Source organism: Ambystoma mexicanum, chromosome 5q, assembly GCF_040938575.1.
Source record: "Ambystoma mexicanum isolate Mex_15411 chromosome 5q, UKY_AmexF1_1, whole genome shotgun sequence".
Lineage (NCBI taxonomy): Eukaryota > Metazoa > Chordata > Amphibia > Caudata > Ambystomatidae > Ambystoma > Ambystoma mexicanum.
Window position 1 is genome coordinate 159671772 of NC_090933.1, and position 23591 is coordinate 159695362.

General features: G+C 46.4%; 1 protein-coding gene across 3 annotated transcripts in view; it reads left to right on the plus strand.

The window, feature by feature from the left end:
* Positions 1–23591, plus strand: part of ARHGAP28 (Rho GTPase activating protein 28) — a 1312783-nt gene that overhangs the window by 669899 nt on the left and 619293 nt on the right. Inside the window, exon 1 of one of the 3 annotated variants that reach the window (XM_069620693.1) lies at positions 17106–17373. The exons of 1 other annotated variant lie outside the window; for it this stretch is intronic. In XM_069620693.1, the coding sequence (XP_069476794.1) occupies positions 17243–17373 (131 nt within the window). In that variant the 5' untranslated portion in view covers positions 17106–17242. Of the gene's footprint in view, positions 1–17105; positions 17374–23591 lie in introns of those variants that run through there. One more of the 3 variants, XM_069620692.1, reaches the window with a different exon arrangement.

Below are 23591 nucleotides of genomic sequence, written 5' to 3' on the forward strand. Positions count from 1 at the left end.
CTCCAATCAGCATACAAGTCAAGATGTGCCTCTTAGGGAGGCGAGTGTGCTCTAGCCTTTGAGCTCTAGTTAACCCTTCCCTGTCAAGGGTTTGCCAGGCTGCAATTGAAAGACAATTTGAACTGAGAGCTAATTCTTCAGCAACCGAACCCGAACTGTGATTGTTCCACAAGGCCTAATTGCGAGTAAAGTGTGACATTGATCTATTCCCTCACCGCTTCCAAGGTCCAACGTCCGCATTGTGCGGAAGCCCCCTCCTGGTACCTCTCCTGCCCTGAAGTGAGATCCTGAATTAAAGTTTCCACCAACTATGCAGCACAGTAACGCGCGTCCTCCCCCTGCCTTCCTGCCCAACCCGGGTGAGCCTCCCATTGCCTGGGAGCTGTGGGTAGACACATTCAAAGTATACCTGAGGGCATCAGGAGGTGCCAGACTGTCAGATGACGACAAGGACGCGGCATTGCTCAAGTGCCTTGGCACAGAGGGTCTTAGAATTTTCAGACATTTGCCTGGCCCGAGTGTATTGGCCCACCCACCTGATAATGGTGAAGGTGGCGATGCCACCCAAGGAATCGTCCTGGCGTACGAAACTGCGCTCAACAAATTGGAGGGATGTTTTGGGAAGAGGGCCAACATAGTTCTGGAGAGATATCGCTTCTTCTCGAGGGCACAAGGCCCGGGTGAAGGGATCGACTCCGATGTGACTGCCCTACGCACACTGATAGCCACGTGTAAATTCACGGGCGTTGTGGAGGAATATATTCGTGACCAAATTGTGATGAAGACAAGTGACTCGAGGGTCAGGGAAAGATTGTGGACTGAGAAAGATCCATCACTGGAGAAAGTGATCGGAATTGCCCGTGCCATGGAGGAATCCAGAAACAGTGTGAAGGAAATGACTGAAAGAAGTGACATTGTACACATGGTTCAGCCGCGCAGGAGTGATGATGCCAGAGCCAGAGACAAGGACTTCAAGGGAGGGGACTTTTAACTCAAAAGATGTTTTCAGAAAGTGTGGTTGGCCGGGTTGGCGGGGGCATTTGGCGGGGTCGAAGGAATGCCCAGCCACCACTGTGGTTTGCAGGAAGTGCAAAAGCAGAGGGCATTACGTCCGTATGTGGAGAAGCAATAGTCATACTAAGGAAACTGTGCGAATGGTTGACCCTAATGATACGGAGGATGAGGTGACGGTGATTGGTTATGTGGGGTCTTCACAAACTTTGAATGTTTGTGTCAAGGAGGGTTTATTGTTGAGTGTCGGCTCGGCAAGGAAGAGCGTATGGGCAACCTTGAGTGTAAATGGAGTGCCTGTTGACTTGATGGTTGATACAGGATCCCCCTATACCACGATGTCTCCTGAACTGTATCACTCCAAATTTCAGAAGAAAGTGTCTGACTTGCATTCTTCTGACATCAACCCTTGCGCCTACAGGCGTGTTCCCATCAAAGTACTAGGTTTTGAATGGGTTGACATAGGTTCAAGGGCGGAGAACCAAAGGTAAAATCTATGGGGCACACAAGGGTGATCCGGTCATAGGGTGGGACGAGCAGGCTGCCCTGGAAATAGAAGTTCTCCCTGGGAAAGCCATCCCAGTTTTAAGTGTGAGTGAAGGAAGTGGGAGCAGTAAGTATGTGGCTGCACCCTTGACGGCAGAGTTACTTCAAAAAAGGTGTCCCACTGTGTTTACATCCAGGTTAGGCGAGTTGCGGGGTTTTGCACACAAGATAGTTCTAAAAAGAGGTGCCACCCCTGTTGTACACAAAGTTCGACGTGTTCCCATTGCTGCCCGAGACTCACTTAAGGCGGAGCTCGACAAGCTCATGGAAGCAGGAGTGATTGAGGAAGTGGAGTCATCTGAGTGGTTGGCTCCTGCGGTTCTGGCACGCAAATCCGATGGGGGCATGAGAATGTGTGTCAACCTCAGAGACTTAAATTGCAACATCTGGATCGACAGGCATCTCTTGCCGAACATCAGCGAGATGCTCTCTTTGGTGGGGGGGCATCCTGTTTTTCCACCTTTGACCTCTCTTCTGCCTATTATCAGATAGACCTTCATGGCGAGTCACGCCCGCTCACCTCTTTCATCACTCCGTTTGGGGCATACCGTTTCCGCCGAATGCCTTTCGGTTTAGCTTCCGCCTCAGCTGTCTTCCAGCGAGTTATGTAAAAGTTGTTCATAGGTGTCAGCGGTGTGGAATACTTCCAAGATGACATATTGGTTTGGGGTAGATCTCGTAAGGAGCACGATGAGAGAGTCCTGCAGGTCATGGGTGTGTTGGAAAGGAGTGGTCTCACAGTCAAGATGAGCAAGTGAAAGGTGGGTATGGAAAGTGTGACTTACCTAGGACATACTCTGGATGCTGAGGGGGTTCATCCTAAAGAGGAATTAGTGAAGGTTTTGCGTGACGCGCCTCCCCCAGTTAATAAGGACCAGTTGAGATCCTTTCTGTGTCTAGCTGAGTATTATAGCAGATTTATACCAGCGTATTCTGACAAAACAGTTGCCATGAGGGCATTACTCAAGAAAGGTGCACATTTTGATTGGTCTGATCAGTATCAGAGTGAGTTTGAGAACTTGAAGGTGGACGTAGACCAAGCTCCTTCCTTGGCATCCCTTTGTCCGTCGAGGAAAACTGTCTTAACTGTGGACGCCAGCGAGTACGGTGTTGGGGCTGTGTTGGAACAGTGGGAGGGTGGCACATTTCATCCCATTGCGTTTGCATCCAGAGTGCTCAAAGAGGCAGAGCGTAGATACGCTGTGATCGAAAGGGAAGCCTTGGCTGTGGTCTGGGCCTCAAGGCATTTTAGAACCTTTCTATGGGGTGTTGAGTATACACTGCGCACCAATCACAAGCCTTTGGTGCATGTTTTAACAACCAAGGGGTTATCCCAGGTGTCCTCCAGGGTCATGTGTTGGATGGCTGATATGGGAGAATTTAATTTTAGGGTCGAGTACGTGCCCGGTCAAAGGAATGCTGTCTCTGACTGTCTGTCCCGCTTTCTGCGTCGGGGGGGGGGCGGATCATATCCAGGAATTGTCCGGTGACGACTGCACCTTGGTAGCTGGCACTGCCCCTGCCATTTGCAAACAGGTATGGAGCGAGGAGTGCAGTATAGATCCGGTATTGATTAATATCAGGTCCGCCCTTAGAACCAGAGTTCGTGATGAGGAATTGTCAAAGTTGTTCGGTCATGTGTGGCCTGAATTGTCCGAAGGTCCGTGGGGTATCGCTGGGGGTTTAAGATTGATTCCGCCAGAGTCACTCAAGGGCAGGCTTGTAGAGTTGGCTCACGAAGGACACCTAGGGAGGTCTATGACTAAAAGGAGGCTCAGGGAGGTATATTGGTGGCCCAGGATGGATGATGATGTCAAGAGAGTTGTCAAGGACTGTGCAGCGTGTTCAACCAGTGATAAGAGCAAGGCGACCGCTGCCTAACCTATCTGTCCTGTGGAAGTACCTAACGATGTGTGGTCCAAGGTAGCTGTGGACATAATGGGACCCATAGATTCCTTGGGTGGTGGTTTAAGATTCATTGTGGTGATGGCGGACTACACCTCCAGGTGGGTGGAGGCCATGGCGCTAACTTCTGCGATGACTGAGAAAGTGGTTGAGTTCCTTGCTGCTGTCTTCGATAGAGGAGCTGTTCCTGCTGGTGTGGTCACGGACAATGTTTCTTAGTTTGTATCAAGTGCCATGCAAGAGTTTTTTTCTAATTTAGGAATTCGCCACCATAGGGTGTCCCTGTATAATCCGGAGGCCAATGGGTTGGTCGAGCGCATGAACCGCTTCGTGAAGGGGGCCATACAATTGGCGCTCGCCAATGGTTTGCCGTTGTTCAGCGTAGTTTGTGAGGCACTCAAGGCTTTAAGGCTGACTCCTTTAACTTTCATGGGTGTGTCCCCATTTGAGCTAATTAGGGGCAGGAAACCTGGCTCTCAATTGAGAGTTCCCGCTCTCTGTGGTGGTGGTCGGTCAAAGATGGACATGCAGGAGGTTTTGGACAGGGTGCGCCGCAAACAGGAGTCTTTTTGGCAGGGTCAACTAAGACTGAGGAAACCCTTGCGAGTGGAAGTTGGGGACCAAGTTGTCGTGAAGAATCCGAGGTTTGTGGCTAAGGGTTTGAGCAAATACATGCAGCCACGTGTGGTGACCAAGACTGGGCATGGTTATGGAAAGTTAGACGATGGTACCAGGTGGAGTGTAAGACGTGTGGTTATTGTGAAAAAGGGAGGTGTAGTGGCGCAAGGGGAAAACACCTTGGGCACAGGTGGCATTGAAGGGGGTCTTGATGGTGGTTTTCCTGAGGTTTTACCGCCTGTGATCCCTGACCTGGATGGCGACAGTACTGTGGAGGGTGGCAGTACCGCAGAAGTTGTAAATGCAGACGATGGGGCTCCAATGGATGCTGATTTGACATCTGAGGGTCAAAGGGGTGCAGAAGAAGCACCCACAGGTCCAGAAGGTTCCGTGGGGGGTGCTGAAGGTTCCACCTCTACTTCAAATTATGGGGAGGCAGCAGTAACAACCCCCAGAGAGCCTGGCCCTGAGTTTGGTACTCGTAGGTCTCTCCCGGTTAGGGTCAGGAAGTTTCCTTCTAAGTATAATGAGTTTGTCCTTGGCTCCATTACAGGGTGATCATTTTCTTTGTGGTGTGCCCACCACATTCCCATGTCTTTCCTCTCTCCTTTTTCTCCTTCCTTTCTCTGTTTTCCTTTTCCCTGAATGAGTGTTGATAAATGCATGTTGATTGAGTGTGTGAGGGGGGGAGAAGTGTTGTAAGTAGCTCGTGTCATACGAGCGTTGAATTCTACCCATAGAATTCCACGCTCGTAATTCTAATGTTCCAATATTGTTTACCTTTGGTTGTGGCTGATACTGGACTGTTGAGAGAGTGGAGGGAGATGTGGCACGGCTGGCTACAGGTTGATCAATAAAGGTATTGCTTCACTCCCAGTGTGTGTGCCCGTTATTACACACTCCGAGCAGTGACCCTGAATAAGAAAGACTAGGAATAACAAATAATTTGTCTTTCTGGAATTCCATGCCATAATTGCTAGACTCAATAAAAGGTGAAAGGTTGTGTTCCATTGTTTCCTGTGATGTCACTTTGGGGTGGGGCCAAATGACATCACTTCCTGTGATGTCTTTGGAGGTCAAGGGTCGTGTGATGTAACTTCAGATACCCCTGGCATTTTTGGGAAATGATGCCCCTGGTCCACAGTGCAAACCCCTAGCTTCAGAGCTTCAACAACATCCCATTTAAAATATTTTGTTCTTGTTGCAGATTATCAGTTGCAAATCTGGTCAGTCTCAAGAAGTGTTGCAATAGACGACCCTTGCAGATTTGTATTTGTATTTGTATTTGTGTTTATTTTATTTGTATTGCGCACCTTGCCCTGGGGCATTTGGGTGCATAATAAAGAAGTGATTACATACTATCAAAAGGCAGTATTCCCAAGGGGAGGATAACAGCATGCAATAACAGTGCCGATGCAAACATCACAGGCACGTACAAGTAACAGTGGTTACAATACAAAATACAGTACGATGTGTAGAGAGGGCCTGGGAAAACAAGGTTAAGAGGATTACTGTGAGGGAAGTGGTAAAGTGGACGCAGCAAATGCATCAAGCTCATGTAGCCAATATTTAGTTTTATTCTTAAAGGAATGGATGGAAGGTTCTGTTCTGAGTGCGGTGGGTATGGTGTTCCATAGTCTGGCTGCGAGGACTGGGAAACTAGATCCACCGGCCGTTTGGAGCTTCTAACTGGGTATAGTAAGTGTATGTATATGCGCAGACCTCAAGGGCCTGGTGGCTGTGTGTGGCGTGAAGTGGTTGGTAAGGTATGCAGGTGCAGAGTTGTTCTGGACCTCATGCGTTAAAGCAAGAGTTTTGAGCGAGATACAGTGGGCTACTGGGAGCCAGTGTAAATTACGTCGTGTCAGAGATGTGTATTCTCCTAGGGTGGTTAAGAGCCACCCTTATGGAATTGTTCTGGGTAACCTGTAGCTTATCAATGTGTCTTTGGCTGGTTCCTAGATATAGGGTGTTACAATAATCAATTTTAGACAAGATGAGGGTTCTAGCAAGGATAATGCAATTGTCAGTCGTCAAGAAAGGTCTGCAAGCCATGATGAGTTTACATGTGTAAGCTGATGCTGAGACCACGGCGTTCGTTTGTCTTGTCAGAGATAAATTCGAGTCTAAGTAAATGCCAAGTGTTTTAGTAGTGTTGGATACTTTTATAAAGTTCCCGTCAATAGTAAAAGATTTGTAGGCTGAGTCAAGTTTAGTGAGTTTGTTGTGGGAGCCGAGGACAAGAGGCGCGTTTTTTTCATCATTGCGGCAGAGCCCATGATGAGCCATCCAGGCCTGGATGACTGAATAAACTTCATTGAGAGGTTTGGAATCAGTTACATAGTCGCCAGTGATGGGGATGAGTATCTGGGTGTCATCCGTGTAGTTAGTGTTTGACACACCCAGATAGTCAAGTATGTCAAAGAGCGTCTTAGTAAAAACATTGTATAATGTGGGGAATACACACGATCCTTGTAGGACTCCACACGGGACTGGGGCTGGTTCAGCAAAGGCCGAAGGGGAAAAAACCCTCATGATTCTATTTGCCAGGAAGGAGCTGATCCAGGATGTGGCAGCGTCAGAGAAATGTGCAGCTGTTTTGAGGTGGTGACAGAGGATGTGATGATCTACCAAATCAAAAACTGCTGAAAGATCAAGGAGGAGTAGGAGTGCCATCTTGCCTTTGTCTTTCAGATCATCAATGTGTGTTTTTAAGTCGATCAAGGCTGTCTCTGTCTCATGTCTAGGACGGAATCCTGATTGTCTTAGACCCAGTAATTTGTTTCTTTCGAGGTAGTCCTGAATTTGTAGGAAGGCTGCCCGGTCGAGCATTTTTAGTAGGTAAGGCACTGGAGTGATTGGCCTGTAGTTTTTTTTTTTTAATCTTTATTTGTTTTTAGTCAATAATGATAAAGACTTTTACAAATAATACACTCTTAAAATTAGATTCATAGGTGAATTACAATTTGGGAAATACAAAAGTCAATACACAAAAACATAACATAACAAAACATGCATATGAAATCATCAAAACCATTTCACTGTGACTACTAAAAAGAAAAATCCATATTTACATGACTCTTTCAATTTCGGTCTCAATGATATTTACCAAGATTGCTGTTTTAATTATTGATGAGTTTGTGGAACCCCACATGCATCTTGTCCAGATCCATTGTCTAGCTATGAGCGTCTTAGCTTGTATAAAAGATTTCATCGTTTTACAACGTTCAATTTCAAAATAAGGGCAGTAGATGAAGAGATGCTTTAGAGTCTCTGGTGCATAGTTACAAAAGCGACATAGTTCATCAGTATGATCCACAGCCATTTTGTGCCAATGCTTCTTTCTAACTCATGTGTGGCAAAGATCAAAACGAAATTGCATAAAGGTTCGCTGAATTTTAGAGCACGGAGTGTTAAATACGACATACGAGGTATTTGCCGATGGACAAATTTACTATATTCTGCAAAGGAAGTGTATCTATCTATCTGCATACAGGTTTTAGCCCATTCAAATAGTTTTTCTTAATTTTTTCTTGAAAAAACTCCAGGTCTTCAATAGGGATGTTAATCTTTTCCATCACCAACAACATTTGTTCTTTAAATTGATTCAACAAATGTATGTTATTATTCATTAACATCAAGTTTAGATCTATATATTAAGAAGTTTTGGGTGGATACATCATTTTTGTAAAGTTCAGTAACAAGCGCCAGATATATCTGGCGGATAACGATGTGAGGCCAAGTTCATGTCTAATAATGGCATTAGGCATTGAGGAGGGGAGCCTTAAAGTATATTTCCAAATTTGTCCTTGTAGTTGATCCAAAAAGGGACCCAAATCGTATAGAAAAAGCTCGACTCCATATAACAGGTAGCTTCAACTTTTTTCAAGTAAAATTCTAAGAGAGGAGTTAATGAAAAGTTGCATATTTTGTGTAGCAGAACCTTCATTTGGCATTTTAGGGGTACAGATTTACCAAAGAAAAGTTCTTTCATTCTTTTGTACGTCGTATTCTTAGATAGTATCAGCCCCAAGTATGGTAAATGGATGGAAATTGGGATGGGTGAAGTATCAAATTTCCATACAAATTGACGAACCTTCTTTTTGTTTGAAAGAATAATGATATTAGATTTTTGAGGATTGACAGTTAGATTATTATTCTTGCAATAATGCATGAAACTATCTAGTTTGAATTGTAGACCAGCCTGGGTGCGATCAAAAATCAGAATGTCATCTGCATATGCAAGCCATGACAAAGTAAAAGTACCAAGTTTAATTGCAGAATACTTATCTGTATTCCAAATGTCCTCAATATCAGAAAGATAGAGATTAAAAAGAATGGCTGCAAGATTGCAACCTTGTTTTACTCCTGTAAAACAGGAATGGCTTGTGTTAGGGAGCCGGCTTTATCAATTCTGACTTTAAAATTAGTTTGAAAGTGGAGCATTTGAATAGGTGTGATAAGGTGTTGAGGGAAATTGGAGTTGTAAAGTTTCTCCCACAGTTTTCCTCTAATCACACGATCAAATGCCACTTTTAGGTCCAAAGAGCCAACAAATATAGGGCTGTTAGTAGGGCAGATGGCATGAGCGATAATATGTGCCAAAAGACACGCATTCAGGGAAGTACCCATCCCTTCACGAAAGCCAACTTGAGATCGACAAAGCAAGTTATTGGACCGTACAAAACGTTCTAATTCTTGAAGGATCAGAGAAGCAAAAATTTTGGCTGCAACATCAGTAATCGCAACCGGTCTATAGTGGTTGGGATCAGCCATTGATCCTTTTTTATGAAGCGGAATGATAATTGATGTAAGCCAAGACGTGGGGATTTTTTGGGAACAAAATATTTCTTGAAACGTGCTCAGGAAGATGGAAGACCAAAATAACGGGTCATCCTTAATTGAGCACGGAGGAAGTCCATCAGGACTGGCACATTTGGACCCTTTTAGTTTCTGGATTGCAGCGAGTATATCTGTCCTGTCCCAGGGGCAACAATCCGGGATGAGATGACATTCAGGCAGTTGTTCAAAAGCGGTGAATTCCTCGGGAATTGCATATTTGCAGCGGAAAAAAGAAACCCATGTTGCACTATCTATACATAAATCAAATTCACGTGAAGTTACTTTATCAATTGATCTTATGTTTTTCCAGATCTCTTTAGAATTGTGGTTACATATTAAATTGACTATTCTTTGATTTTGCCATATTTTGTGTAAAATCCTGGTCTCTTTAAGTAATTTTTTGTAGTTGACTATAATGTTTTTTTTTTAGAAGTATGTATTCAGAATTGAGCAAGTTCATCTTTGACTTACTTGCTACACGAAGCTCTGAATTTATTTTCTTTTTTAACAAGGCCACCATGTTATGATATGCTTTTACATTGCAACTCTCAACATCTTGCCTACTCAATTTTTTAGCAATATCGCACAAGTGTCTAGCTATCATATCAGAGTTCCATTGTAATATTATCTGAAAGTCGACGAGATCACTATCTGCACAAGTCCATAAATCTCTGTTTACTAACGCTGTTAGTTTCCTGCAGGTGGCTGGAGACCAGTTAATTGAACAGCGTGGTCTATTGCATTGAATGGCTAGCAGCTGCGGTTCACTAGGACAACTTGTAAAAAAGTTTGGAATAGAAGTTGTTAACATTAAATGATCCCCTAAATAAGACATGAAGGTATCAACTTTGGATAATCTGCCCGAAAGTTGTATAGTAGAGAACATATGATCGATCCAAGACTGAGCGGTACCTCGTTTCCAAGTGAACCTCTTATGAGTGTCTGCGGAAGCTATTAAAACAATGTTCCAGGCTTTAAGAAACTTGTTCCAAATATTCCCTCTCTGTAAAGAGGCCTGTAAGTGTAACGAATTAGAGCTCATACAGTTGGAGTAGAACCCACATGTTGAATTAAAATTGCCTCCAATGAGGATTTCAGCATCAGGAACTTTATTTGTGGTCTCAGTAAGAATTTCACCAAATTGTTCACAAGCAATTTCAATGGGCTGTTTTACGGGGGTTCCAATATAGTGAAATTAAGAGAAGGTTTTCTTTCTGATTCCCATCAAAAGTAATATCACAAATAAGACAGAGATTGCATTTATAAACATTGTTAAGAGTACATTTTAACCTTATGTCAAGCAAGATCATCAGCCCCCCTGTGGGTCTACCTTCTGGACTTTTGTTAGCGTGATGAGTACATACCACAAAACCATCAAGTTCTACACATTTTATTGCCATTGTCTCCTGTATTAGTAATATGTTGGGAAAGTGTTCTGGTTTTACACTTTCTCTCCATTTTATCAAATTACAGAAGCCACAGCAATTCCATGACACGATGGAAAGGTCATGAATTTATGACTCGATCGAGGAATTTGTGGTGTTAACAGCAGTCTTAATCAGAGGTTCGAGCCATTTTAGCCCATTTAATGCATTTGTAAGGACAGAAAGTTGTCCCATCATATTGCTATTTGGATCGTTTTGGCCCTGCGTGGAACCAGGGAGATCAACATTCACTTTCGGAGGGAGGGGATGAAATTCCAAAAAGTCCATTGCTGTTTTTAATTGGGGGAATCCACACATTTCAAGACCTAGAATCAGAAGATCAACCTGATGCTCTCAAATCAATTTCGCGATAATAGGTGAGAGCATTCTAGACAACATTCTGTTATTGTTCTCATTAGGTAATCTAATCCACTCGATATCATTGGTTACCAGGCTTCTGAGTGATGGAATCTTATAGAGTGAATTCATTAGATAGGATTGATTGATACGAGCCGTGCCATTGATCTTCTCATCACTTTTCCAGCCAATAATGTTCTTCGTTTCACAAGGTATATTCTGGAACTGCTGAATGGTATGATTAAGTGTATCTGCAATGGGGGTCTCTGTCTGTTTTACGTCGACACCCAAATCTTTTTTTGCTTCAGAAGCGCTTCCACACTCTTGGTGCTGACTTTTTCCACGTGTAGCATTACCATTCTTGATTTTTGAATTTCGGAGGGTTCATGCACATCACGAGGGGCAGAGGATGTTGGTCCAGTCCTATTTTGGCCCTGTTCCTTCATACATTGATTTTGGTCTCGAAGATGGCCTTTGTTTGATGTGAATGTCAAGATGGCCTTCACCCTCTTTGGGAATTGCTTCCAGAAGTGATGCTACTTTTTCTAGCACTTGCTTAGTTGTCTCAGCCTTTATCCTTTTTTCATCTTGCTCACAAGAAACTGCAGGCTCTTGTGGACATCCTTCATTGCAAATGATTTTCCGGTTTTTGTTAAACCTATCCGTTTTCTTTGTGGAAATGTCCGTAAAAAATCTGGTTAGATGAGGTTGTGTCTTTTTTTAGGTAGGCATACATAAGTCTGCTTCTGTGTGATGGTTTCCAGCTTTCTCGCTGAACTCGATATCTACATCTCTCAGATTCAGGTTTTGTTTTATAATCAGTGCCTTTTGTACAGCAACTACTTGGGTAGTTGATGAGCTGACTTGCAATGCTGTTTTGCTCTCCTCGTTTAATTCATTTAAATTTAGATTTTGTTCAGAGGGAGCCACGGGTGTTGTTACTTTGTTTGAAGATGTTTGTGCTGCATTATCCTGCGCGAGTTCCGATGCTAATTCTTGCATTTTTTTCTCTCCGTGCAAGGAGATTGCTTTGTTCTTGTGTCTTCTTTTTAATGCTTTAAGATGATTTTTCTTGGCTCTCCTTGATAACAAATAATGATTCTCCTTCATGCTTGAACCGTCTTGTTGCAATTCGGTGATTTTGTCCTTTTCGATTAGCTTTAACAAAATCGACGGACTGTCAGGAATAGGTTCAGACTCATTTATGATCACAGCGGGTACTTCATTGGTTGTGGCCATTTCTAGAATTTTTTCTTTCGAATCCATTTGAACCAATATTTTTTCTACTTGCAATAATCTATCGTGCTATGATTTTGCAATGTCTAGAAAGCCTAATTTTACACTATCTAAACTGGATGAGTTGTCTACTTCTGAATTCTCTTTGCACTGAAGTATTTGTGCAAAGGTCGATGGAATTCCATGAGACAAAAATGGCTAATTAACAGTTTACGAACCCGCTTCTTTTTTTTCGATTTTAACCTTAGACTGAAGACAATCTTTTTTTAATAATGAAGCAGTTCTTACGTGGCATTCAGAATGATAGATATGACTTGCTTTTTGAGCCAAGATATACCCTTCAATTTTTGCTAGTTGTGTGGTTTTTGTCACAAGGTCTTTTTTAATCTCTTGCAAGAGCAGAGGGGAATATTCATGCCCTCGATCAAGTAGGTTTAAGATTCTTGTAAAAATAGGGAGATCATTGATCTTGTGCTCAAGCATTTCATCATCAGGCATATCTTGTGATAAGTGCACTTCAGGCAAATTAGTGAAATTAAAGACTGGAACAGATGTGTTCAAGTTTCTCTGTTCAAACGATGGACTCTGCGTATTTGTGTTGTAAACATAGTTCATCGTAGGTGAACTGGTCCTTGGCATTTGTTTGCCGCTATTTTCTTTGTTTTCCATCCCAATATGTGGGTGGGATACATCTTTGACACTAGATTTGTGGAAATGTACATGTTCCATTCGCATTCACCTGTGTCAAGACCAGAGTAGAGGGCCCAAGAGACAGCCTGTTTCTTTTGTCTAAATCAGCCATAATCACTGGAGCAAGCAGGGAGATGTCTGAAATGGATAAATATTTATTTTCATGTATGTCAGCGATAATTTTTTGAACATTAGTTGTGTATTCATCAACAACAAATGGATAATTCGTGAGATCTTTATTAGCTTTTTTTAAAGAGCATATTTTTTTGGGGCTAACTGACTCAGTTTGATTTTCAAGTATAGAGGTCTTCACTTTAGGGGACTGCGTTTCTTCAGCGTGGCTTGACATAGATAAAAAGATGGTTTCCCGTTCAATGAGGCAGAAGGACTATTTTTTTTTTTATTTACATTTTTTGGTGAATCTATTGATGTAGGCATTTTGAGGGAGACTTTTTCCTCTTTTTCCCGTTTCTAAGCACCAATTCCATACAATGAGCAAAGGAACCGTGCAATAGCTTAACACACTCTAGTAAAAAGGGAAGAAGGAATTTAACACCGCTTTCCACTCAGTCAAGGCAAGTGTGTGTCCCAAAAGTATGGCATACAATTCACTCCCCTTATACTACAGTACTGCTCCCCCCTATGTGACCATAACCGGGCGTTTTAGATGAGAAAAATAAATGAGCCCCGCCACCCGCTCCACACACCGCCAACAGCAAACAGTACTTCGGTGTACTTCGCGGTGCGCGGCGCGGGTGCGCGAGTGCTCCACTATTAGTTCCTGCAGAGGGGGTGGTGCGGCCAGATGGGGCGGGTTCTCAAGTAAAGGACACACCTTTAGGAGGGGAACAGAAAGGAGAAGAATGAATGCAAGTCAATATAAAACCACTAGGGCGGCACAAAAAGTCAACACTTCTGAGACAGACAAGTTACTTAAGCGTGAGCAACGTGACGTTAGTTTCAAAGTGAATACAAACATAAACGTGGGCACAACGAAAAGGTGAATACGTGTCCTAGCACACTAGGCACAACGTACAAATGTCCTGTTCCTTAGATTTGTAGTTCAAAGAGCATATAAAATAAACGTTCACCTTGACGAGAAGTAAAGGCAGGATCAGGCAACAGAGTGTTGCAAGCTCAGACGTGCTGAGCACTTCCGCAGCCCGCAGCAAACAGTACTTCGGTGTACTTCGCGGTGCGGTGCGCGGGTGCGCGAGGGCTCCACTATTAGTTCCTGCAGAGGGGGCGGTGCGGCCAGATGGGGCGGGATCTCAAGTAAAGGACACACCTTGACGGGAAGTAAAGGCAGGATCAGGCAACAGAGTGTTGCAAGCTCAGACGTCCTGAGCACTTCCGGAGGCTCCGCTGGTATGAGGAAAAGCCGCGGTCTCCAAAAGCAATAGGCTCCACAGCAGCACACAAAGGAGTAGAGCGCACACTCGCAGCCCGCAGCAAACAGTACTTCGGTGTACTTCGGCCTATAGTTAGATGTGTTGTTTGGGTCAAGTGTAGGTTTTTTGATTAGTGGGATGACCCACGCGTCCTTAAGGTTATCTGGGACAATACCAGATTTAAATGAGGCATTTATGAAGGTGGTGATAAAGGAAGCAAGATTGTGCGCTGCCTCCTTAATGATGGGAGCAGGGCATGCTTCACCTTGACAATTAGAAGGTTTGAGCTTCTTGATAATATTTTCAACTTCTCTGGATCTTAAAATAACATAAAATGCTAAACTATTGATAATTGCCAATTGATCTGGAAATTAAAAGAAGTTTAGGACCCACCACAGGAGCCAGAATAGGCAGAAAAAAATGAGAGCTGCTGAAGAAATCTGAGGCAGCCGACTGATCGATGAGCCGGTGTTCTCATCAAGGTTCTTGATGTAAGAAGCGGTCTTAGGTCAAGGGCTCAGACGGTCATGCTAAAACTTGAGGGACAAGGAAGAAAAGTTCTTAACTGAGATAGAAGTTGAGTTTTCTTACTAATGTGCTTCAAGCGGTTCAATGACTAAATCCACTGAGGTTAGCCATGCTTTGAACTTAGAGACGGTGACACACTGCTCTCTTGCCAAATTTAGGATGATGTTAGTGGCATCTGTGTAGATCTGTTGATCTTGTGAAGGTCCCATACAATTGCACTAAGATTTAGCCAAATGGATTTGCCATGTGCTAATAATGAGAAGCACTTGAAGAATGGTGACTAAACCTAGAAGTGATTACATGTGAATGCCATTTTTAATTGTGCCATTGTCCAGTCCTGGTTCTGGTGTGGACTTTTACCTTGTTTGGTTCGCTTTTGGTACTTTCCTTGTTCTTTTACAGCACTGCTTTTCGGCCATTGTAGAGCAGTTCCTGCTCAAGTTTGGTGTTATCCTTGCTCTGAATTTGCACTTCCCTGCGACTGATAAGCGTTTGTCCTATTTCTGTTGTATTTCATTGTTATCGCTGCCCTGGTTATTTTACCACACTGTTTTTATTCCAATGTAGAACGTTTCTTGTTTAATTACAGCATCATTCGTTTTCTGTTTATTGCACTTCTTTGGTTCTGCAACAAATGTGTTGTGGTTCTCCTGGGGGGCTACATTTTATTTTCATTATGAGGGCAAAAATGACCCCCTCCATACCCCTTGTTGCCCGGAATATGAGCAAGTAGGGCAGCGTGACCCTTTTGCATGTGGAAACAGCACCTTTTAAAGCACAGTTCACAGAAGGAGATGGAAAACAACCTAAAAGATTTGTAGGTTTGACTCAACCTATGTCTCAGCAACAGTCACCAAACTGACTGTGTTACCTTGCAGTGTTCTGCTTTGGGGACTGTCACTCAACTTTAAAATATAATTCAGTAGTGCAGCTGGATCCATGCTACTACTCAAAATTACTGCATTTAACAGTGTGCAGTTCATGTACATGGCTTAAAAGGCAACCGTGTTTATCTCTTGCAGAATTGACAATACGTGCAGTCTCGCATGCGAAGTACAGTCGGCAGCTGAAAAGCGCAAACATCTTTATGTGGGCAAAGGGTGGTTTCTGCCCCTATTGCTATAGAAGAAAGGGGGCAAATGCTCCCTCCCTCCACCCGCCCAAGTAACATTGAAGCTGCTCCAGAATAGTCTCATTATAAATGTGTAAAGAAGTTATATGCCCCCACACCAGTAAGTTTGCCTCTCCCATGGCCACGCTGATCCCTATTGTCGAGCTTTCGGCTCTGCCCATGGTGGGCTCCTCGAGCCATGCCTGACCCCGAGGCTCGGCCCTACCAATGAATTTCCTGGCTCTCCCAGCTCCAGTACTAATACTGATAACCATAGGAAGAGTCCCCTTCTGAAATGTAGCAGACAAGCTAAAAAATGGTGGCATGGAAGGTTGCACAGAGCACTGCATTGGTTAAAATTGATTCAAAACCTTTCACCCGTCTCATTTTTTTTCTAGTTAAGATGCCTACGTGAGGGAGAATACGCCCAACGCCGATCCCTTGCTCTCTAAATCAGAGGAAACTCAGCTACACCTCACTGAAGAGGGCCAACGAGGCCGAAACATGTCTGGGGTTGCTTGTGTTTCTGTGCAGAGGGGATGCGGCCTAGCAGTCCAGGCCTCACTGCTACCATCAGCATCAACCGGTGCCGAAACTGATTTCCATACTGGTGGTGCTCTTGTGCAGTTGTGCAGAAGGGATGAGAAACAGTGCTGTGTAAGGGTACCCAGAGCACTGCCAGTGGTTATGGTTAAGTGAGCATTGTCCACCCACCACCTTTTTAGTTCTGATTCTCTTTTGTACTGTTATGTTTCTGATATGTCATAGTTGAGGTTTAATGCAGGTCCTATTGGGATTCGCCCATGCCCTGGACCTATAACTGCCCTATTTTGAATATGACGTGAAAGACTTTTTTTTTTACTTTGCTACTGCGTTTGGTTTTGTTCTCTTGTGGTATGTGTCTTGTTCGGTTGCAGTTAGTACGTCCCGTGATGGGTTTGTCGCGGTTCGGGTATGGAACTCACCTGGTTCTGTTATGACAATGTTATTGAATGCTTATGTCACTGTACGGTTTATATTGGGGGCTGCATTGTAATATCTTTGGCACTTTAACCTGTCGTCATACACCACAGTCCGTTATTGTCATGTACTGGCTCTGTTGAGACGCTCGCCTGATCTGCTACTGGCGTCTCCAGTATGGACCATTCTACTGGAGTCTGGTACTGAACATGGTGACGTCACGGGAGTCTTGAGTCTCTCCGCATCCTTTGGCCTCCGGGCAGAGCGTGCGCTCGGGTGAGTCTCGCTGTGTTTGTGGGCGTAGCGGCACGTAATTTAGGCAGATAGGAACTAAGTGGATGGCGGGAAGCCCCGCCCATTTCTCCTGAGCAGACCACAGAGAAGCGAGGAGGACACGCCCTCTCACACCTCCTCATTTGCGTTTGTCTCTGATGCTCCGCCCACAAAGAGCGGACCGAAGGAGCGCAAAAGGGGGGGAGTGGCCAGGCTGTGGTGACTGGCAGGGGCTGGCTCCAGGGGCAGGAGGGAACCCCCGTGCCCACTGTCCGCAAAGTGGGCTTTAAGTTAGTCACTGGGGCTACATACAGGAAGGAAGGCTGAACGCACACTTCCCAGCGCTTATCATGGAGATAAAGGACTCGGGCAGCGTGGTACTGACCGCCTACCACTCGTACACCCCTCCGAGGACGCCCCTACTGCAGCAGGGCTTTGACAGCCCGGAGAGTCCCCGAAGCAGGCATTCTCCCACCATCCGGTAAGCACCGGGGTTACTCATTAACTGAGCTCTGAAATGACAGCGCTCTTGTTCGGGCTCACACATACCAGCTCTCTCTCGTGTTTTTGGTATTCACCGCTGGTCCTAAATGATTATCCGTTACACGTGAATATTATGCTGGTGCCATAATTTAAAGCGCTACTTCTTGAAATGTATATAAAAGGAGCGTGCCTTTTATTAAAGTTGCTTTGCGTTATTTACATATCTGACTTGAAACTGACGAAATCCCCGCAGTGCTTCATCTTTACCAGCATTTTGGTTCCCAGCCTTCGCCCTACATGCGTGCATGTTGACGGCTTTTCAGCTGTCTCTTCACAGGAGATGCGGAGCTGCTAAGAGCTGTATTCTCTCTTGAACACTGCCTTCTGGGTTACTCGGTTGCACGTTTGGCACTTCAAATCTCCCTCGCCTGGTCTTATGGTGGGCATCAGGTCTAGAATTCATGGGAGATCTCGAATAGCAAAACTATGCATCTTCTGCACATTTGTTCATTGGGATTTTGCCAAGTTTGCATAATGCTAAACGTGTTGGTTTTCTTTTGGACGTGGAAGGGGAGGGGAGATGTGGGACACCGGACCGCTTTGTGACATGCGCTGGCCTGGTACTCTTTCACATACACCTCTGACTTCTCACTTAAGCTGTTAATGGTCTTTTGATTGGCTGGTCTGACACCAGTGGCATGGCTTCCTTTGTCCCAAACAAAGCCCCCTGTTTATAAGACGGTGTCTTCATTTCGCCTGAAATGGCACCGGGTTGCAGTCTGAGGTTGGTGAGGGCAGTGTGCGCTCCTGAGGGACTCGTGCTTTGCTGTGTGTGGGTGCGCGCGCGCGGGCACTGCCGCGTACATTCGGGCCCGGCGGTCACGCCGGCGCTGTGTGTCAGAGGTATCTGTCATGATGCGCCCGGCGAGCCTGGCGCCTGGAATGCGGCGGAGCGCTGAACTCTGGCACGGTCAAAGGGGGTGGGTGGAAGGAAGCGCGAGGGACACGCGAGGCCACTGTATTTATCTGCTGTGTATACGGGCCTTCCTGTTTGCATCCTGCAGGTTTCTTATGATATGCTGCCAATGGCCTTCGAGTTCTGGATGCTCTTTTGTTGAGGAGGGGGAGGGGCTTTTAAAAGCCTCCGCCCTTGCTGAATTGGAGTACTGTTTCGTTACTGGCCACGATGGAAGATGTAGTGTACATGTTTAGTTGGGTACATATAGTGCTCAATCCTGTTTTTTTTTCTAAGCGCTTGCAGGTTTATTTGACAGATAAAACGCCTTATAGAGAGTGGACCACAATCAAACATGGCGAGGGTGCGGGCGCCGGGCATGATCAATGTGGATGATTGGTTGTGACACGGGCATATCCCCCTCCCCCCCCCCCCCTCCCTTCACCCCCTGGACCACACCAGGTCATTAGTGGACATGAAGGCATCTGAACAGAGTGGTGATCCCTTCTTTACTTGGAACCATCGGTGGGAATCAAATGTCAACACTTTGCGTTCTGATATAGCGCTTTCTGACAGGCTCCTTCTGCTTCTAAGCGCTGTAACGACACGTGCTATATCACGCATTTGATAGTGCTCAATGTATCGACCACTGAAGGATAACGCACTAGATTGTCCCACGTGAGAGGGCAGCACTTATGAGCTACGCTGCCCATGAGCTGGTTGATCAGGGAATGTGTGGTTGGTGTGCACTAAACATCTTCAGAACAGTAACGGAAGCAATGTAGCGCCTGGCCCAGAAGGTTTGGGCTCTCTGCACGCTGCGTTCTCTATTGGCAACGTGTACCACACTGCGCGCCAACCCAGGCTGCGTTTGAGAGCCGGGAACACCTACCAATTAAACCGAATTGTCAAATTCCATACTTTGATGGCTACTCGAGCCGTCTGTCTCCCTGGTTTTACGCCCATGTGCTGAGTGCTCGGTCTCCGGAATCTTCTGTCTGCCATCACTGTTCTGGAGCCATGGGGCCGGAAAGACGACCCCCCCACCCCCTCAGAATATCGGCAGTGGATTGGCAAGGTGGTGGGCAGCCTTGTACCGTGCCAAGGGCAGAGTCAACTCTTCATAGCTTGCCAGGGTGTTTTCGGAATGAGGACATTCTTTCTCCTGTGTCGTTTGCAACAAATGAATTTATTTGGGTGGATTATGTAGTGCCGCGGTTTTTGCCTCTCGAGCGCTTCTAAGCGCTGCCGTACAGGAAGCATGTAACAAAGACAAGCACTTCTTCCATGCCATGTCAGCGCCGGTTTTCAGTGTCTCATAGTATCCTGAGACCCATCGTGACATCAGTCAGTAGCTGAGTCCGTCAAAGGGGCAACCTGGTGACATGACAACAAACAAGCAGCTTCCTCAGCCCTTTGTCATCTAAAGGCACCTGCAGGAAGGGTCCCGGCATGCCTCCTTGTTTGTTGATATCTGTTTCCGCAGGACTATTGTGACGTCATTCTCCAGCTGACTCGTTTAAAGGGGCAATAAAGGGAAACGAAAGAGAATCCTGTTCTCTCCCCTAAACCCAGTTCCCTGTCACCAGCAATTACTCCCAAATAACAGCCCTGTGTGTGGCGGTCTCCGGTTGGCTTGTGCAAACTATTGTGGCATCCTTCACTAGTGATATGATATGATTGGTTATTTATAACGCGCTTAATACCCATCGGTTTCTAAGCGCGGACCCGGGGATCGAACCTGTGGTGCTCCGTGTCGTCTTGCTTCCAAGGTGAGCACGTTGCCCCTGAACTATCCTCCCGAGACAGTTATGAGATGCACCGCTGCCATTTCCCTGCACTCCAGCTGCTCGGGTGGATTTAAAAGAGAGTGGGGTGGGTTTGCTTAGTGGGGGTAAAGGGACAATGCGCGGGGTGCATGGGTCGGTGCTGTGGTATGTACGTTGGTTGTAAAGCTCTGGTGTTCTGTTGTTTGCCTCCTGTAAAGGAAAAGTGAGAAAAGAGTTCACTTTATTTAATCCCATGTTATGCACAATCAGCTTCAATAAGGTTTCCAGGTGGCCCTTTTATTTGAAGATGCTGACGCGTCCCCTTGCATGAAGAGCGGCATCAATAAGTGGGCAATAAGTGGGCAGGAGTGCCCCTTCACCCCAGGAGGAACCCGGGAGTGGAACCCTCCGGGCACTGGCTAGACACAAGTTATCGGGGGCCAGAGCTGGAAATGTAGGGTGCGACTGCGGGGGACTTGGCTCAAGATCGAAGTGGAGTTCTTCAATCCAGTTGCCTCCACCTAGGCAGTCTTCTGGACACAAGTTATCGGGGGCCAGATCTAGCAATGTAGGGCGCGACTGCGGGGGACTTGGCTCAAGCTTGAGGTGGAGTTCTTCCATCCGGTTGCCTCCACCTAGGCAGTCTTCTGGACACAAGTTATCGGGGCCAGAGCTAGCAATGTAGGGCGCGACTGCGGGGGACTTGGCTCAAGCTTGATGTGGAGTTCTTCCATCCGGTTGCCTCCACCTAGGCAGTCTTCTGGACACAAGTTATCGGGGGCCAGAGCTAGCAATGTAGGGCGTGATGCTGGGGACTTGGCTCAAGCTTGAGGTGGAGTTCTTCCGTCCGGTTGCCTCCACCTATGCAGTTTTCTGGACACAAGTTATCGGGGGCCAGATCTAGCAATGTAGGACGCGACTGCGGGAGACTTGGCTCAAGCTTGAGGTGGAGTTCTTCCATCCGGTTGCCTCCACCTAGGCAGTCTTCTGGACACAAGTTATCAGGGGCCAGAGCTAGCAATGTAGGGCGCATCTGCGGGGGACTTGGCTCAAGCTTGAGGTGGATTTCTTCCTTCCAGTTGCCTCCATCTAGGCAGTCTTATGGACACAAGTAATCGGGGGCCAGAGCTAGCAATGTAGGACGTGACTGTGGGGGACTTGGCTCAAGCTTGAGGTGGAGTTCGTCAATCCGGTTGCCTCCACCCAGGCAGTCTTCTGGATACAAGTTATCGGGAGCCAGAGCTAGCAATGTAGGGTGCAACTGCGGGGGACTTGGCTCAAGATCGAAGTGGAGTTCTTAAATCCGGTTGCCTCCACCTAGGCAGTCTTCTGGACAAAAGTTGTCGGGGGCCAGATCTAGCAATGTAGGGCGCGACTGCGGGGGACTTGGCTCAAGCTTGAGGTGGAGTTCTTCCATCCGGTTGCCTCCACCTAGGCAGTCTTCTGGACACAAGTTATGGGGGCCAGAGCTAGCAATGTAGGGTGCAACTGCCGGGGACTTGGCTCAAGATCGAGGTGGATTTCTTCCATCCAGTTGCCTCCACCTAGGCAGTCTTCTGGACACAAGTTATCGGGGGCCAGAGCTAGCAATGTAGGGCGCGACTGCTGGGGTCTTGCCTCAAGAATGAGGTGGAGTTCTTCAATCCGGTTGCCTCCACCTAGGCAGTCTTCTGGACACAAGTTATCAGGGGCCAGAGCTAGCAATGTAGGGCACGACTGCTGGGGACTTGCCTCAAGATTGAGGTGGAGTTCTTCAATCCGGTTGCCTCCACCTAGGCAGTCTTCTGGACACAAGTTATCGGGGCCAGAGCTAGCAATGTAGGGCACGACTGCTGGGGACTTGCCTCAAGATTGAGGTGGAGTTCTTCAATCCGGTTGCCTCCACCTAGGCAGTCTTCTGGACACAAGTTATCGGGGCCAGAGCTAGCAATGTAGGGCGTGATGCCGGGGACTTGCCTCAAGATTGAGGTGGAGTTCTTCCATCCGGTTGCCTCAACCTAGGCAGACTTCTGGACACAAGTTATAAGGGGCCAGAGCTAGCAATGTAGGGCGCATCTGCGGGGGACTTGGCTCAAGCTTGAGGTGGATTTCTTCCTTCCAGTTGCCTCCATCTAGGCAGTCTTATGGACACAAGTAATCGGGGGCCAGAGCTAGCAATGTAGGACGTGACTGTGGGGGACTTGGCTCAAGCTTGAGGTGGAGTTCGTCAATCCGGTTGCCTCCACCTAGGCAGTCTTCTGGACACAAGTTATCGGGGCCAGAGCTAGCAATGTATGCTGCAACTGCCGGGGACTTGGCTCAAGATCGAGGTGGATTTCTTCCATCCAGTTGCCTCCACCTAGGCAGTCTTCTGGACACAAGTTATCGGGGCCAGAGCTAGCAATGTAGGGCACGACTGCTGGGGACTTGCCTCAAGATTGAGGTGGAGTTCTTCAATCCGGTTGCCTCCACCTAGGCAGTCTTCTGGACACAAGTTATCGGGGGCCAGATGGGGAAATATCAGGTCCTCCAAGGTTGGAATGACCCAGTAAGTCCCCATTCAGAGAACTCGGACCCGGTATGCGGTATGGGGGTAGCCATGGAGCAAATAGCACCCTGGCTACCTCCATACTCGTAATGAGGCCCATGGTCTGGAGGAATGAATCATTGAGGACGTTTATGGGGTGCCTTCTTTTGTACCGATCCAACTCAAGGCATTAGTTCCCCTATATTTATAAGGAAGCTACCTCTTTGTTGTTGAAGAGTAATAATATGTTTTTTTTTAGTAACTATGAGGATAAGGGGTTGCGTTGCAGAAACATTCTGCAAAAACACATTCTTTCAAGGCATTTTTGCATCAGGGCAAAGGACTAGGTGGAGGGCAAGCATAGTCCTGCTGCCAAAAAGAATTGAAAGCATGTCTTTTGCGTTAGTCTCCATGCACCTGTACCTGTGCAAACTTTCTGTAATGCCACCATAAGCATGCGCCGAAATAAATGATGGCACGTTTCCTTCCAAATAGGGATCGGATTTGGTGCCGCTTATCGCTGGCGTAGTCTGGCTGGTTTATTGGATCTATTCTGTTGTCGTTCTTCAGCAAGTCCCTTTAAAAGGTAAGCACCCGAGGCGTATGCCGCAGCCAATCTGGTTGCACGGAACGTGCGATGATCCTCACGGTACAAGGCTGCATTTTGAGCAACCTAAGAGCTGCCAGCATCAGCCCTTCCACCCCCCCCCACCACACTGCCGTCCCCACTTTTCTTTACCCAACCTGGGCCTGGGACCCTCATGAAAGGACCCTCACTTTGCTCAGACCTATTAAGTCTGGCCCCGGGCCGTTACCACTAGGTACGGCCCGAACCTTTTGTCTCAGCTTATCATTTCTGTCCCTTGTTGATCTCATATAGATTATGGAAGTGCCACTTTGTCCGGAGTCCCCCAGTCCTCTCTGGCTCCATTAGCAGCAGTGTTTCATGCTGCCACCCGGCCTATGGTGGAAGCACATTCACTTGA